A 14,496-nucleotide genomic window follows, 5' to 3' on the forward strand; every position below is an offset into this window, starting at 1 on the left:
GACATTGTGGTGACTGGCCAGTGGCCTCCATGAGGGAAATAAATTATACAAAATCTGACAATGTAGAGAAGATCTGAAAATGTAAAAACTCTCTCAGGTTTATCTTTAGGAAAACACTGTTAGATCGATATATAAACAGGGTCAGCACAAAAAACAATAGATAGCTGCTGTAAACATGTTGAGTGAAAGTTTATAGTCATATTTCACATTTGCAAGTTGACTCAAAATATCCAATATGTTGCATTTACATGAAATCCAGCGTGATGCTTTAACTGATTATTATTGATAGGCCACATATCAGTTTGCCTATGAACCTCACAGACCCTGACCTCTGCATAGCTGATACAAAGATGATGTGACATGAACTACTAGGTCAAATATGCAGAACATGCTAAACATTAGACCAAGCTGAGCACACACAAGTGAGCGTTTTAAATGCAAAGAATACGTTTAATTATATTTTAATTCATTGTCAGATGGTAATTATGAATTAAACGAAAGGGCAACGTTTCAGATCAGAGTGGCTGCATTTATTTGATGATAAATAGAGAAATCGTCTGAAACATTGAACATTTTAAATGTCTAATTTATATAACAGTTTTTCTCAATTGCTTTGGTTAAATGTTTGATTGAATTCTTGATTTAGATCTCTGAACAATTAGTTTATGGCTGCACGGTGGTACAGTGGGTAGCACAATCGCCTCACAGCAAGTAAATCGCTTGTTCGAGCCCTAACTGGGTCAGTTTTCATTTCTGTGTGGAGTTTGCATGTTCTCCCAGGGTTTGCGTGGGTTTAAGCTAAGTTGTCCGTAGTGTATGTGTGCGATAAATGTTTCAAGAGTTCACACTTAGCTCATGATTTATATGTAGCTTGTTTGGCATGCTGTCCCGGGATAGAGCTCCCCCCTTTCGCAGGGAGAGGGAAGATTGAGCTCAGGTTGATCTCAAACTCCCCCGCTGCAGAGGCCAAGGTGAACTTCCTGAGAGTAAAACATTAGAAAAAAGATTTAGGCTTATTTTATCTATAATATAGAGCACATTTGGATGGTGGGAGGAAACCGGGGAACCCGGGGGAAACCCACGCAGACACTGGGAGAACATGCAAACTCCGCACAGAAATACCAGATGGCCCAGTGAGGACCCAACGCCAGAGGTATTCTTGCTGTGAGGCAACAGTGCTGGTCACTGGGCCACCGTGCCGCCCATTCTGGATAAAGGTGGAAGAAGGGGAGAAGGGGGTTTCTTCCAGAAGAAGATAGTTGTAGAAAGGAAATGAGGATATATATATAGTGACTTAGGATCCTTTGATTGGAGGAACATGATTAGTTTATGTGGACCAGTTGGGTCAATCATGAGCACATGCTCCTCTTGAAAGTAGTTTAAAATTAAACTTCATGTAAAGATGTGATGGGTTGCAGCTGGAAGGGCATCCGCTGTGTGAAACATATGCTGGATAAGTTGGTGGTTCATTCCACTGTGGCGACCCCTGACACTGAAAAGAAAATGAATGAATGAATGAATGAACAATAAGTTTATTGTTGACATCAGATGGTCATTTCTTACAGTTTTGCAATTTAAAAAAAAAAAACAATCTAGACTGTGAGTGCAAATCTCAAAATAGTTTGCAGAACTTTATTGCATGTATGCAAAATGTGGTTACTCCCCCAAAACATTTAATACATGATTCAGAATCTAGTTATTGTGTTAGTAATTTGGCCAAGGCCACCAAAACATTAACATCGCACAAGAGACATCTGAAAACAGACCTTTCACATGATCCATAATAACACATTATACAATGCCTTAAACATATGAACATACCTAAAAATAGAGAAACACATCAACAGTAATTATATGATCTTGAGCAGAATAGTATTTTCTTTGTATTATCTATAAAAATAATATCACCGTAAGACATCTACAGCCCTTCCACAGTAAAGATAAGTCACAGAAGTGTTACTCTCAGCACTTCAGCTATCTTTAGCTCTGACAACGCCATACTTAGTGTAAACAGCTTATAGCGTGCTTTTGGTCATAAACTCGTTACCCCATACATTACTCCTCTTCCAAAAACAGACCACCATAAGTTCAGTCATCTCTTTGAGGTTAATGAAAGTTCACAAAGCACATATTGTTTCATATTAAAAGAAATATAAAGGATATATTTACTAATTTATTACAAAGCAGTGATGATGATTAAGCATCAGCGCTTGCTTGATTTTGCTTGGTAAATGTCAATGATTTTGAAGCCAGTTCTATTGTGTATAATGTCTTGTACAAAGCAAATACTATTGCATTCTGGAAAATGTTTTTAAGAACATGCAAAACTGGATCCCTCACCTCAGGCATTACTATACAAGTTCAAATGGGCGAGGCAAGTCATAACAGGTTACACAAGGTATTTTCAGAGGGCGAACTTTACAGTAAACCCCACCTTATGTACAAAGGTATCTGCCCAGAGTGTCAGTTGAGTGAGGAGTGTATGGCTTTCTAGGAATGTAGTTTGATGGTCCAAAACGAACTCAACTTAAAAGAGGGACTTTTTTTAATGCGCCCTCTGGTGGACAAACAAACATCCAACGATTCTGATTCGTTTCATTCGACCGACTCTTCAGCCATTTCAGTGCATTATTATTTTGTCCTGTTGATAATTCGCGAATAATAACATAACAATAATAATTATATTATATATAGATATAGTGATAATAACTTGATTGAAGGTTTAGATTGGAACAAAAAAACTAGGTCACACAGTTCTCTATATGCAAAACCTGTAGAGATGGAATTTTAATTATTGGATCGTGTGAGCTTCTGTTTCCACCCTCATTCCTACATCAACCTCTTTTAAACGGCGAGTTCTGGTTAATTCCTCTTGCGACATCGCAGAAGCCAACAGACATTTTGCTTTTAAAGGGATTGTTCACCCAAAAATGAAAAACAAAAATTAGATATAGATTTCGTCACCCTAGAATTATAAAGTTCTTTCTGACATTTTTGTCAACATTTAGTTATTGACATATTCTTATAAAATGATAACTTATTTACATTCTGGGATGCTTTTTATAAGCTGCTTACATTTTAAGACTTTTTATAAAAACAAAAAAAAAAAAACAAATGTTACACACATACTGTTTGTCATGTAATGCAAAAACTTTGAAGCTTAACATCTCAAAATCATTCAGAAAGCAGATAGAAACTTATAAATCCAAGATGACGATTTATTCTTTCAAATGTAGTTTTAAACTTTTAAGATTTTTTTTTCTGTTAAACACAAAAGAACAATTCTTCTTCTTCTGACTAGAAGCAATAAGAATGAAATACTTAAATAAATAATCGAACAGGCTAAAAAAACATTATGAAAATCAAATAGAAAGAGGGACAAGAGTGCGTGCTTAATGACTTACATGAAATAGCCAACTGCCAATGACACAAAGTAGACTGAATTATAAAGAAGCTGTAGTTTTAGCATTTTATCAATCATTTTTCCAAACTTGGCACTAAAAATGAACATAGGAGTAGTGTCTGATTAACAAGCAGCAGCAGCAAGACTTTGATTTTTATAAACAACATGGCGTAGATGTGTCATTGGCATCAGAATGTTATGATGCCCGGAATAGAAGACTGTCAGTGTGTTCTGAACTTGTTTGTACTCATCATAATGGTCATTTCCCTTCCCTTCCTTCACACAGAGCAGAATTCCAGCAATTTATTCGTCATTTTACAACTTCTCATTCCAAAACATTGTGGGTACAACTTTTCCCGTATTTTGTTAAAAGCCTGTTCAAACATGATCTCTTTTCGCCAATTTACTGGTAGTGTTCTGGCAAAGTCTTTATGTGTCCAAGAAAAGTGTGTTTTTAGATGCGAGAGAAAGCTGATGTTTTTAGTCATAGTTCATTTAACCCTTTCATATGTACACTTAAACACTTCGGGGTCTATTTTGATGGTCCATGCGCAAAGTGCAAAATGCAGGGCGCAAACGCATTCAGGGCGTGTCAGAATTCACTTTTGCTAATATAAGGACGGAAAAATCCACTTTGCGCCGTGGCGCATGGTCTAAAAAGGTTGAGCTTATTTTCCTAATGAGTTATAGGTGTGTTTTGAGAATAAACCAATCCGAGTCTGATCTCCTATTCCCTTCAAGAGCCAGTTACGTTGCGCCATGGTGCATTTGCTATTTACATAACAGCTTTGTAAGAGGAAAAACTGAGTGTTTCACTAGCAAGAAAACAGTTAAACAGAGCATCTGCGGCGCGAGAATGAGAGATATGCCTCCTCATTATCTTCTTTTGATTTCGCACTCGTGGATAGGAAAACCTAGTGCGCACAGACATCAATTAGCCAATAAATAATTAATTTCGTTTGTTAAGCGCAAAGATTTTTTTTCAAAACTATTTCTAAATTCAGTTCTAATTTCCAGCAAACGAATAAATGAACAATGATAGCGAAGTGTCGTCAAAAAACTGAGTTGTATCCAAATACACATGCTGTGCCCCATATGGTCTGAAACCTGACAGGTGGGCAAATCTAAGCTTGTTTTTATTAAAACAAATATAAATATGGATATAATAAATAATACAGCTAATAATAATAACATTATACAAAAGCAAATTGTTATGAATAAACTGAAAAAGCCCCTGAGATGAAGAAGACATGAAAGTATGGTTTTTATATTTATGTAGGATAGAAAATAATATGTTTTGTAATATTTTAATCCTTTATATTTATATCCTATATATATCCTTATTATATCCTATATGTATCCTGAATATTTTTATTCTTTTTCAAATGTAAAGATATTTGCGTTTTGCTCTACATCTTGTGTGTATTAAGCAGTGTGTAAGTGAGACGCACAACTAACGTGCTCTGCGCTGGACAATAGACCGGCTTTGTTCTGGTCTATTGAAAAATCTATTATAGTTTCTCAAAATAGCAACGCAACAGCAATGCGCCTCAACACGCCTCCCTTTTTAGACCAGAACGCCTATCGGCGCACATATGAGCGCAAATGAATTTGCTATTTAAACAGCATGGCGCAAAACATCAAAACGACTCTTGCTATGAGCTGAAACTAGCAAACAACAATTGCTTCACGCCTTGCGTCAAATTGTGCCGGGTGTATGATAGGACCCTTTAGCTGAATCTCCTTCCCCCTTAAAGTTATTTAGATTGCAACATGTTTCCATGGTGACATGACTGGTTTATGACATGACACGCCGCAAGCCCAAACATGCATTGCAATAGAGATTAGAGTTGGTGGCTTTACAACATGTCAGTTGATCAACGTCTCCTAATCTACACAACAGTAGGTGGCTGTTCCACAGAGATGAAAATAGTGAACATTCCAGTTACCTAAACAATGCGCATCAGTTGTGAATTACACACATTTCCTATGTATGCGTATAGTATGCATCTTTCATCGGCATCAGCATTTTACAATGCAGTTTTTTTTGTTTTGAAATCTAAGTGTTAAAATGCCTGAAACCAATGCAAATGCTATTTCATTGAAAGCACACAATTTTGATATTTTATATCTATCACTTGTGATTGTAGACTCCAGGAACCATCATAGAATGATAACACTGTTGTCATTGTGTGCTATGATAACAAAGTTGTTCCCCTGTTCTATTTACCGTGATATGTAAAAGCTCCCATGCTCACACCCTGTTGACTAAGTAGTCTGGCCTACGGCATGCCTTCAGGTGCTCATCTGGTTTCAGACTTTTTCCAGAGGAAGCTCTAACTTTGTTTTAAAAGTAAATAAAAAGCAAAAGACTTATCGGGGAAAACATGGACGTAATGCTTTTACTTTAAAGAGCCCATATTATGGGTTTTCGAAAATGACCTTCCATGTAGTGTGAACACAGCTCTAAGTCATACCTGTCAACATTGGGATGTGAAAATAAGGGATTTGCCCACCATAATAAGGGGTCCCCCCTCCTCCGTTAAAAAAATCACCAAATTACTAAATTTGTTCACTTGGAGCTGTTTCATTGTAAATAAACAGTTTAATGGTCAGTAATAGGTTTTATTATTATTATTATTTACAAAAGAAACAATAGATATAAACATTAGCAGCAAATACATTAGCAAACAGTTCAGCTTATTCAAAAGAATAGCTGTTATAATGAAACAAAATCAAGCTATCAAATCTCATTAGGCGTTTCTTTACTGTATAACTTACACATTCTGATTAAAGAGCAAAGAATAAATTTCTTATTTATTAAGATTTTTTTGTTTGATTACATTCAGTAACAGAGGTGTCACTTTGAAAATGCACACAATATAATGAAGGCATTCGACTGTTTTCCTAACTTTTTATGCTCATTTAAGACGAAATTAGCTGTGTTTGAAAAAAAAAAAAAACACCAAGATCGACATCTTTAGATATTATTATTATTAGTTATGTGTATATGTCTGTTTAAACACGCACCCAAAAGCCAAATCGTGTGTCCAGAAATCTGGGAAAAAGCGTGTATTTAGCACTATGGAGCGCGTCAGCTGACAGACACGTAAAGATATATGACTGTTTTGAGGATTGCATAGGAGGGGTGACGGCACCTATAATGAAAAGGAAAGGGAATCACGCTGTTTTTTTATTTTTATTTCAAAGGGTTTTCGTGCCTAAACAAAGCGAAAACAGAGAATAGACTCATATTTAAGGGCACAGGGCGGCCTCTGGTGGTTCGGCGGTATGGGTTGCGTATAGGGAGGCGGGGCTCTTTAATGTTTCTTGCCACCCTTCAGAGAAACACTAAAAATACGGGAGAAATACAGGAAAATACCTTCACGGGATGATAGCAGGATAGAACTGTAAAATACAGGAGAATCCCGGGAAAAACGGGAGGGTTGACAGGTATGCTCTAAGACAAGTGAAGTATCCAGCTAAGGCTTAAATCTGCAAGTGTACAGTGTTTAAAACTGTTGATTCATCTATAAAAGAGTCGACTCATAGTGCTTCAAATGAGTCGTCTTGATAACGAGTCATTAAGTGTTTCATGGTGACGTGGCTACGAAACACAAGCCCTGCCCAGTAGTTGCGTGCTAACCCAGGAGATCGAAACCTACACAGCCCGCTACCACAGACAAAAGTCTTAGACACATACACACACCGGTTGAATGAACTCATGCTGTGCTCAGCTGGATATTATTAAAAGTCTCTACCCAAAGATGAAACTGTGAAGAGTCAGTGGTTGAGGTTTATTTTTGCAAGAATACCTCAGCATTATAGCCCAGCCTTGTGCAGTGCTTCTGGAAACTATGCTTACAATGGAGAATTCATCGGCTGTTGTTTAAAGGAAGGATCGGAAAAGAATACTGATCTAAAGGACTATGTCAGAATCAGTGCATCATGGATCAGTTTCTTACTCCATTTCACAAGTGTAAGTACGTGTGAATAAAATTGTTGCCTCGTTTACTATAGCTTGCAAATAATATATTTAGTTGTGTTTTGTTACTTGTAACTGTGTGTACTGTATCAGGTTAACTCTTTATATTCTCATATCACATGTAAAGCCATGTTGAAAACGGGAAGAGTGCCACTTTGTTTACGGATAGTCAGCTGTTCCTACACACATGCAACGCTCAAGTTTTAAAATAGTTCAGCAAGTTCAGTTTGTATTTGAAACAAGAGCAGTTAGAGTGTGATGGGCAGTGGTTTAAAGTAACTAATTACAAATACACAAATTACTGTATTGAGTAATTTTTTTTTTAGAAATTGTAATTTTCTAAGTAGTTTTAAAAATGTGCACTTTTACTTTCCCTTGAGTACATTTTTAGTGCTTTTACTCCATTACTTTTCTTCAACCTGCAGTCACTACTTTTTTTCTTATCTATGGGGATTAGCTGAGTTGTCTTTTGATTCCTGTCCAGTCAAATCACACATAGAAGGTAAATCGCATCATACTGAACTACCTCAAAACATGGACAATTTTTAATTGCAGAAAACTATTTGGAAGCATTAAAAGTGTCCAAGAAGATTGCATTTTGTTTGGAAATTAAACAGAACTCAAATGTTGACTGCAGAACTCAACGTCAGGCCAACATCAATGTCCAACCTAAAATCAAGCAAATATCAACGTCTAATGATGTAACAGCTTGACATGGTGTGAACGTTACCATTATGATGTCTATCAGACGATGGATATTGGTTGTCATACCTGATGAATAAATGTCAGTATTTGACATCAATATGATGTTGCTTTAAGATGTTGTCTCTGTAAGATTTGTGATATAACAAATATTTTGATGTCTTTGACAATTCAAACATGAGCCGAAATTGAGACAATTGACTCCACAACCCAGCACGCGGGAATGAGATATTACAGCTCAACCTTGGATTTTGTTCACTTTCTAACAACCCAAAATTGACCGTATATCAAAGTCATTTGCCGTCATTATTGGACATCAAAATAACTCTCCTTAGATGCTGGCTAGACATTCAATTTTGGTCACTTGACATCACAGGCTAAACCTAACCTAATATTAACATCTTATGACGTTATGTGCCTGCTGGGCAATAACTAAATGCACTACAGAATGTTACGTTTACACACATCCACAGATTACATGTAAACACATCAGCTTTGTACAGTGTGAAACTCACTACTCACTACTCTTGAGTACTTTTGAAAGGGCTACTTTTTACTCATACTTTGAGTAATATTTACAACAGATACTTTTACTCTACTCGCACTACATTTTTAGGCAAGTAATGGTGCTTTTACTTGAGTATGATTTTTCAGTACTCTTTCCACCACTGGTGACGGGCTAGGAGACTCGTGTCGATCTCCTCCCCAGTTCTTGGAGTTTTTGCTCAATAAAATAGTTAGTCGTATGTATTTTCAAGTCCATTGTCTGTATTTACATTCACCCACTGGCAGTCAAAATCCACGCCTTACACCAGGGGCGTCAAACTCAATTCCTGGAGGGCCGAAGCCCTGCACAGTTTAGTTCCAACCCTGCTCCAACACACTTACCTGTAGGTTTCAAACAAGCCTGAAGGACTCAATTAGTTTGATCAGGTGTGTTTAATTAGGGTTGGAACTAAACTGTGCAGAGCTGCGGCCCTTTTGGAACTGAGCTTGACACCTGTGCCTTACACTATGAAGCGTGTATGCACTGTATTGTTGATTAGCTGCTGGGCATTTCACACTGGCTGTTTCTCAATATGCGTTCTTCAGTGGTCTTGCGTCCTCGTGTTCTCGTGCAACGTCATCATCAGCTGCCTAAGTTCAGTTCCAATACTCAAGACCACAAGTACGGAGGACGCGTGAAACTACCCGGATGTGATCTTGATATCGAGGACGCACTGATGCAGACTTGAGCACCGAACTCGCTCTGGAAGTCCCAGAAGTCATTGCGACTGGAGGTGGGAAGCGCTGCATTTTATATAGATTTATTATTAAAGCTCAGAGATATCACTTATTTACCTCAGGAGTTTCCCTAAATGAAACGGTGAAAATAAACATTAACATGAATATCTTAATAAAGGAATAAACACATTAAGGGTGTTTGTTTGCTGAAAATCATATTAAAATTTGTTTTATTTATATTGTGCAGAGTATATTTATAATGTTTTTATGCAAGGTATATATTTTGAAAAGGGGGACAACAATAAATGAGTGCTGTAATGTTTAAATAATTTCCATTTAAAACGTGTGAAGGTCATGTGACCATCAGGAAGAACGCAGCATCCCATTTCTCGAAGGACGCGTTCTCTGCCCTCGCGGTCTCCTGAGTTCGTTCTTCCGAGGACACCTGGCAAGACCGGTCTCCACAAGAACGCAAGTCTGTTCTCTGCGTTCTTGGAATTGAGAAACGGCCAACGTCTCGCTCGGAAGGCTGTCAGTGTCGATCAATCGCAGCAGGCTGTCATCGGTCCAATCAGCGCAGATTAGCTTCGCGTTAAGCAGGGGTTTGGGATCAAATTAACCACTGAACAATTCATATGGGAGTCGCTGGGATAAAAATAAATGCAAATTATAATACCATAAAAGTGGTTTTTCACCTTGCATATGTATTAGACTGTTGTTGGAGACCGCTACAACCAAAAATATGACCCTATTTCATGTATAATAGGGGCTCTTTAACATCTACCAGAGTCAAAGTAAAAAAACAGCTTTAGAAACACAACAGGGAGAAAATATTACAGACACCCATTCACAAATAGACTTGTTCAGCTAAAACAGCTTTATAAAGCGTCTTCATCTTTGTAGCAAACGCTGCATTGAGTTCTCCTTGTTGAAGAGCAGTCAATAGGTTGAGACGTTACATAAAAAAAGATGACACAAAAGGATTAGTTGAAGCTGAATCTCATGATGACTCATGGAGAGGTTTCCTTTAGGAATGACTGCAATTAAATCTGAAATGTGAAAGCCTACACCCAAATACTACAGTATGACATTTCGTCCTGTAAACAGTGATGTTGTGTGGAAACACTTGGCAACAAAGTGTTTGCCAGACAGAAATAAACGGTTCATTATGGCGCTTAGCCTTTTAGGTCAAATTAACAAGGTTTGGGAGGAAGTAAGTGCTGTCATTATCCTGGTGTCACACCATAATGCTGCTATGACACATGCTCATATTTACCATATTTACTTTGATGGGCACGAATCTCTAAAATGTCATTAAAGAGCACTTTGCTGAAGCAAATAAAACAAAAACCTCACGCCACTTTGTTAAATTAGCTGTATTTTGATACACCATTTGCGCATCATCTGTTTATTTAAAACCAACAAACCCATTTTGTCAAATGGAAGTCTCTGCATTGTGGGTCATTTTGCCTCATTTAAAAGGTCACAGAAAAGAAGTGCGTCAATAACACATAAATCACAGTTTGTGTAGTATATAAATGAAGACATTCTGAGGTCAGAAAACACAAGCTTACAAAAGGTTTGGGCAGTAGACTTTTCTTACTCTTTCCAGTCATGAAGGTGATGCTGCTAGCAGTGCTGTTGGTGTTTGCTGCATGTGCAGATTCGGCTCAGGCACAGAAAGGTCTCCGACTCTGTGGCCGTGAGTTTTTTCGGGCCGTCGTCTACACGTGTGGGGGCTCCAGATGGAGGCGGGTCCAAACTGAAGACCCCGTAAATGGTCAGTATACATTTTGTCTTTGATTATCTATCATCATCATTATCAACCCATTGTAAATGAGATCAGAGCACTGCTATTCATGCAAAGTCCTACTATTATATTTTTGGTAGAAAAACAAACTCAAACCATTAATTCAAGCTATTAATGACAACTAGTTATTTATAATAAATACGGAAGTTGTATAATATAATATAATATAATATAATATAATATAATATAATATAATATCAGTTCAACTTTTTTTTTCTTAATAGACTAAAATAATTAAAAGTTGTATGTCTGATAATATTTTTTCTTCTGCAGAAAGTCTTATTTGTTTTATTTTGGCTATAATAAAGGCAGTTTTTCATTTTTTTAAAAACACCATTTTAAGGACAAAATTATTAGCCCCTTTAAGCTTTTTTTCAAAAGTCTACAGAACAAATCACTGTTATACAACAACTTGCCTAATTACCCTAACCTGCCTAGTTAACCTAATTAACCTATTTAAGTTTTTAAATGTCACTTTAAGCTGTATAGAAGTGTCTTGAAAAATATCTAGTCAAATATTATTTACTGTCATCATGGCAAAGTTGAAGAATAAATTAGCTATTAGAAATGAGTTATTAAAACTATTATGTTTAGAAATGTGCTGAAAAAAATCTCTGCGTTAAACAGAAATTGGGGGAAAAAATAAACTTCCAGGACTTTTTTTACTTAAATTATTTACAACTAAAATAAAATATGCTGTGTGTAAAAATAAAATGCATTTAAATAAACACATGTAATGAAACAATACGAAATATCGCTCTTTCTATCTCTTTCACTGCAGTATAGAAGGCTATGCTGCCATCTACTGTACATAATGTACTGTCATTCTGAAATTGTAATGTCTATTAAAAATTCAGCATGAACGGTATTTCTATAATGTGCACGATTTTATGCAGGTTATGAAATCGAGGCTGATGTGGAGTCACTAACCTCTGCAGAAATGGACCGAGAAAGAAGAGAGGTGTACGAAACGCTGCCTTCCACCTGCTGTAAAGTGGGCTGTAGAAAAAGCGATCTAGTTCGCATGTGCTGAGAAGCACAGGACTCCAGCACTTTGTTCAAAATTGCAGTTAAATTATTATTAATTTTTTCTGAGGACTTTAGTTATATAGAATGTTGATGCAGATTTCAGATGTAACTTCTGAGAAATGTTCAAACGTCGTTTCCATGAAAATAAATTAGTTATTCTTAATTGGGCAAACATTTAAAGTTAATCGTTCCTAACTAGAGATTAATATATTTTTCTTCATTTTAAATAAATAATTAATAATAAAATAACAACAATAATAAAAACACACACTCACATAGCTGATCTTACTGAAACAGAAGTGTGTGTGTATTTATGTACTATAAAACGTGTTCAAAAACATTTTAATAGCATGACACATTTTTTGTGTATTCGATTAATGAATGTTATATTTTAGATGATGTTGTATAATCTATTGATTAGCACACATTATTGTATTTCCATATCCAATATCAAGAGATACCAGCTGGAAAAAAATGATAATAAAAGCATTTTGAATAAAATCAACATGAACATGATTTATTGAGCCACACTTTGTTGGAAAGTAGTTTTGTAGTTAGAAGTACGAAATACATTTTCGAAGGTATTTAAAATGATTGCTACTAAAACTTAATCTCTTAAAAAAAGGATGTCATGTTTTGTTAGACGGTTCCATATTATGAACCTAAAAAGTGTGTTACACACACAACTACCTCCATTGAACCAAATTCATTTTGTAATGCATAAACATGTTTGTCATTCATTCATTTATTAATTTTTTTTTCGGCTTAGTCCCTTTATTATTCCGGTGTCACCACAGCGGAATGAACCACCAACTTATCCAGCATTTTACGCAGCGGATGCCCTTCTAGCCACAACCCATCTCTGGGAAACATTCACACACAATCATACGCTACTGACAATTTAGCCTACCTAATTCACCTGTACTGCATGTCTTTGGACTGTGAGAGAAACCGGAGCACCCAGAGGAAACTCACGCGAACGCAGGGAGAACATGCAAACTCCACAGAGAAACGTCAACTGACCCAGCTCGAACCAGCGACCATCTTGCTGTGAAGCGACAGCACTACCTACTGCGCCACTGTTTCGTCACATGTTTGTCATGTTGAAGTAAATTCTTAGGTATATAGTAAGTATAATCTATTAGTAGTACACTTGTAAGTGTGCTACATGAATACCACTTGGGACTAGATGTAGTGAAAGTGCACTACAATTGTAAAAGTGCTCAATATTACTAAATAGTCCACAATTAAGTTTTTTTATTAAACAAAAGTATACAGTATAGTAGTTTACTTTTGTAAGATTGTAGTAAATATACAGATTGTAAAGTTGTCCAAGGCATAATCGGCAGGGTTGTGTTTTTGAACAAGAACTGGTGACTTTTAGTCTGACTCACCAAGATTGCCAGTTTTCTTTTCTTTCTTTTTTTTATTTATTTATTTTTACTATGGATAGTTTGTATTAAACAAAATGTGCAATCAAATTTGTATTTTTGACTATTTTTGATTTGTATTTTTACTCAGAAATAATAAATTCATGGCTTGTTGGTTTCAAAAACACTCTAATTTAATACAATACGAATAAAGTACACTGTAATATCCTTAGTTAAGCATGCAATGAACTTACACAATCTGTAAAAGTATACTTGAAATTTAGTACTTTAAATAAACTAAACATTTGCATTACTATAACTAAACATTACATATTTTTATGATTTGGTATTATTTTCACAAGTAATGTGTAAATTTGTACATCTCTTAGTACAAAACCTTAAACTGATAACACTTGTAATTTCTTTCAAAACCTGATGTCACTTTTAGCTGTATAGAAGTGTTTTGAAAAATATCTAGTAAAATATTATTTACTGTCATCATGGCAAAAATAAAATTAAACAGTTATTAGAGATGAGTTATTAAAACTATTATGTTTAGAAATTTGTTGAAAAAAATCTTTCTGTCAAACAGAAAACGGGGGAAAAATAAACAGGGGGGCTAATAATACTGACTTCAACTGAATATAAATTGACTAACTGTTATTATTAATATTTATGCTTTAGAATAATTTCTGGGATCTTGAACTTAATCTTTACTTAAACTTAACTTCACTTGAACTTAATCTTAATCTTTACTTCTGATGTTGAAAAGTTTACTTTTATTAACATTTTTAGTAGTTTGAAGTGATTTATTGCCTGGTTTGATGTAGTAAATTATTGTACAAAAACCTGGTAATAAACTGCAACACATTTTTCTCTTCTTTTACAGACCCTTGTGTCTTCAAATGTACCCTTTCGTTATGTTTGAAATGAAAAAATCCACTGAATTAAACTGCTGTAAAAATATATCAGA

General features: G+C 35.8%; 1 protein-coding gene across 2 annotated transcripts; it reads left to right on the forward strand.

The window, feature by feature from the left end:
* The first annotated feature begins 6,465 nt into the window (after positions 1 to 6,465).
* Positions 6,466 to 12,657, forward strand: insl5b (insulin-like 5b). Of its 2 annotated transcripts, XM_068222494.2 has the most exons (3): positions 6,466 to 7,382; positions 10,927 to 11,094; positions 12,021 to 12,657. In XM_068222494.2, the coding sequence occupies exons 1-3, from the start codon at positions 7,352 to 7,354 to the stop codon at positions 12,155 to 12,157; spliced, it is 336 nt and encodes a 111-aa protein (XP_068078595.1). In that variant the 5' UTR covers positions 6,466 to 7,351; the 3' UTR covers positions 12,158 to 12,657. The 2 variants fall into 2 exon arrangements, with proteins under 2 accessions (XP_068078595.1, NP_001122028.1); NM_001128556.1 differs by lacking the exon at positions 6,466 to 7,382 and having other exon boundaries at positions 10,881 to 11,094; positions 12,021 to 12,180.
* Positions 12,658 to 14,496: the final 1,839 nt, after the last annotated feature.

Source organism: Danio rerio, chromosome 2, assembly GCF_049306965.1.
Source record: "Danio rerio strain Tuebingen ecotype United States chromosome 2, GRCz12tu, whole genome shotgun sequence".
In the NCBI taxonomy this organism is placed as follows: domain Eukaryota; kingdom Metazoa; phylum Chordata; class Actinopteri; order Cypriniformes; family Danionidae; genus Danio; species Danio rerio.

Excerpts from the sequence above, each read along its gene's own strand:
- insl5b (XM_068222494.2), top strand. The coding sequence starts at position 7,352 with ATGGATCAGTTTCTTACTCCATTTCACAAGT. Across the intron at positions 7,383-10,926 it reads TCTTACTCCATTTCACAAGT|TCATGAAGGTGATGCTGCTA; the intron begins GTAAGTACGTGT and ends TACTCTTTCCAG. Across the intron at positions 11,095-12,020 it reads AACTGAAGACCCCGTAAATG|GTTATGAAATCGAGGCTGAT; the intron begins GTCAGTATACAT and ends GATTTTATGCAG.